The sequence below is a fragment of the Limulus polyphemus genome, unplaced genomic scaffold, assembly GCF_000517525.1.
Source record: "Limulus polyphemus unplaced genomic scaffold, Limulus_polyphemus-2.1.2 Scaffold15283, whole genome shotgun sequence".
Taxonomy (NCBI): Eukaryota; Metazoa; Arthropoda; class Merostomata; order Xiphosura; family Limulidae; genus Limulus; species Limulus polyphemus.
Genome location: NW_013680893.1, coordinates 3,485 through 5,465, shown reverse-complemented (window position 1 = coordinate 5,465; position 1,981 = coordinate 3,485). Strand labels below are relative to the sequence as shown.

At 32.5% G+C, this 1,981-nt stretch overlaps 1 protein-coding gene across 1 annotated transcript in view; it reads left to right on the top strand.

The window, feature by feature from the left end:
• Positions 1-996: 996 nt before the first annotated feature.
• Positions 997-1,981, top strand: part of LOC106477437 — a gene marked incomplete at its 5' end in the record, with an annotated part of 3,585 nt that continues 2,600 nt past the window's right edge. The window contains one exon of the mRNA XM_022381017.1: positions 997-1,294. Coding sequence (XP_022236725.1) covers positions 997-1,294 — 298 coding nt within the window. The remainder of the gene's footprint in view (positions 1,295-1,981) is intronic.

Genomic DNA, 1,981 nt, shown 5'->3' with positions numbered 1-1,981 from the left:
TGACTATAACTAATAAGTTGATAAAACTAGAACAGAAACAAAACCTACAACAGTAGCTAAAAGAAAGGGAGTAAGTTTTTAGACTGACTATAACTAATAAGTTGATAAAACTAGAACAGAAACAAAACCTACAACAGTAGCTAAAAGAAAGGGAGTAAGTTTTTTAGATTTGTTCTAGTTTTATCAACATATTAGTTATAGTCCTGTTGTAGGTTTTGTTTCGAATCAATAACTAAAGCAACCTTTTTTCCTCTACTGAGTGGTGGAGAACACACCTCTGAGATTCAGATTACTGCTATACAGTTTTCTTTTGTATCCACATAACATACAATATCTGACTTTTATGTTTTATTAACATATTAGTTATTGTCAGTCTAAAAACTTACTCCCTTTCTTTTAGCTACTGTTGTAGGTTTTGTTTCTGTTCTAGTTTTATCAACATATTAGTTATAGTCAATCTAAAAACTTACTCCCTTTCTTTTAGCTATTCAAGAAAATTTATCACTTGATAATCTCTCTATTTTTTCCCACTACAATTACCTTACATTGGTTGGTTTTTAAGTGTGTGATATTCCAGATACGTTATGCTGAGATGGTATGTTTCCCACTACAATTACCTTACATTGGTTGGTTTTTAAGTGTGTGATATTCCAGATACGTTATGCTGAGATGGTATGTTTCCCACTACAATTACCTTACATTGGTTGGTTTTTGAGTGTGTGTGATATTCCAGATACGTTATACTGAGATGGTATGTTCACAGTTCACATAATGTTCGTGATACCGTGTACCTGTGATCTTGGTGTCCAGACAATAAAGCTTTCTTGTACTTCAAATAGTTGATAAAATTATATTAAACTAACTTGTGTAGCCAAATAGATAATTAAATTTAATCCTAAGTTCCTGGATTTGTCTTATATTTATAAACTTTACTCATTTGTTGCTGAAAAAACACTTTTATGTCAATGAGCTGATTTATTTTTCTTCTTCATCTAGTCAGGAGATACAAGACCTGAAACAGAAACTTCAGAAACAGGCAGGCAGAACTGGTATAACTCGAAACCTGACTCCCCATACCCATAAAGCCAGTTTACAACACCACGGTAAAAGCACCTCAGAGTCCCAGGCTAAGACCACTACACTGAAACAGGGTAAAACTCTGACTACCAGGAAACCAATTGGAAACCAGACTCTGTCCAGTCAAACGAAGACCTTAGTTAAGCCAGTAGACAAGCCTAAGAAATTCACTGTAAAGAACAGTTCCAACATTCCAACTTGTAACCCTCCTTCACAGGTAAGAACTAGAGTACAGAAGGTGACCTTACCTAAATATTAGAAACATGTCTTTCATTAAGAAAAGGTTTGGAGGAAGCACATTTGACAAATACCTAATAGCATGCCTGGCCATAGCCAACTTCTCTCTGAGATTCCCATGTTAGTGTAGAGGTGTATTAAAACTGAAACTACTTATCCCTCTCTCAGTTCAATTGACTGACCATGTGACCACTTTGTACTCACTTAGTCATTAATGTGCTTGTTATAGTTTTCATGCTATAACTTTTAAATTAGTAGGTGTATGTTAACGAAATTTGGCAGATTATCAGTAAACATTACAATGCTTTCATATACAAAATATCAAATTTTGTTATTTAGCTTATAAAGCAATGTTTACTCATGTCACTTTTCTCTTTTCGCATGTTGCCTATCTATCATGCAAAATAATATTCATTTTAAGATTGAAAATACTTTTATGGATCAGAACATTTTGAAACTTCACATGCAAAATCTTTATAATGTCAAGATAGTTATCAAACATTTCTTAAGAAAAAATTTATACTTTATCTATTATTTTCAGTAATTAATCTCTGTACGGGTTCAGTAAATTTGACTAATCTTGCAACCACCATAAAAAAATTAGGAAATAAATATAAGTTATGCCTCTTTCATTCTAAAATGAACACAAATTATAACACAAAAACAT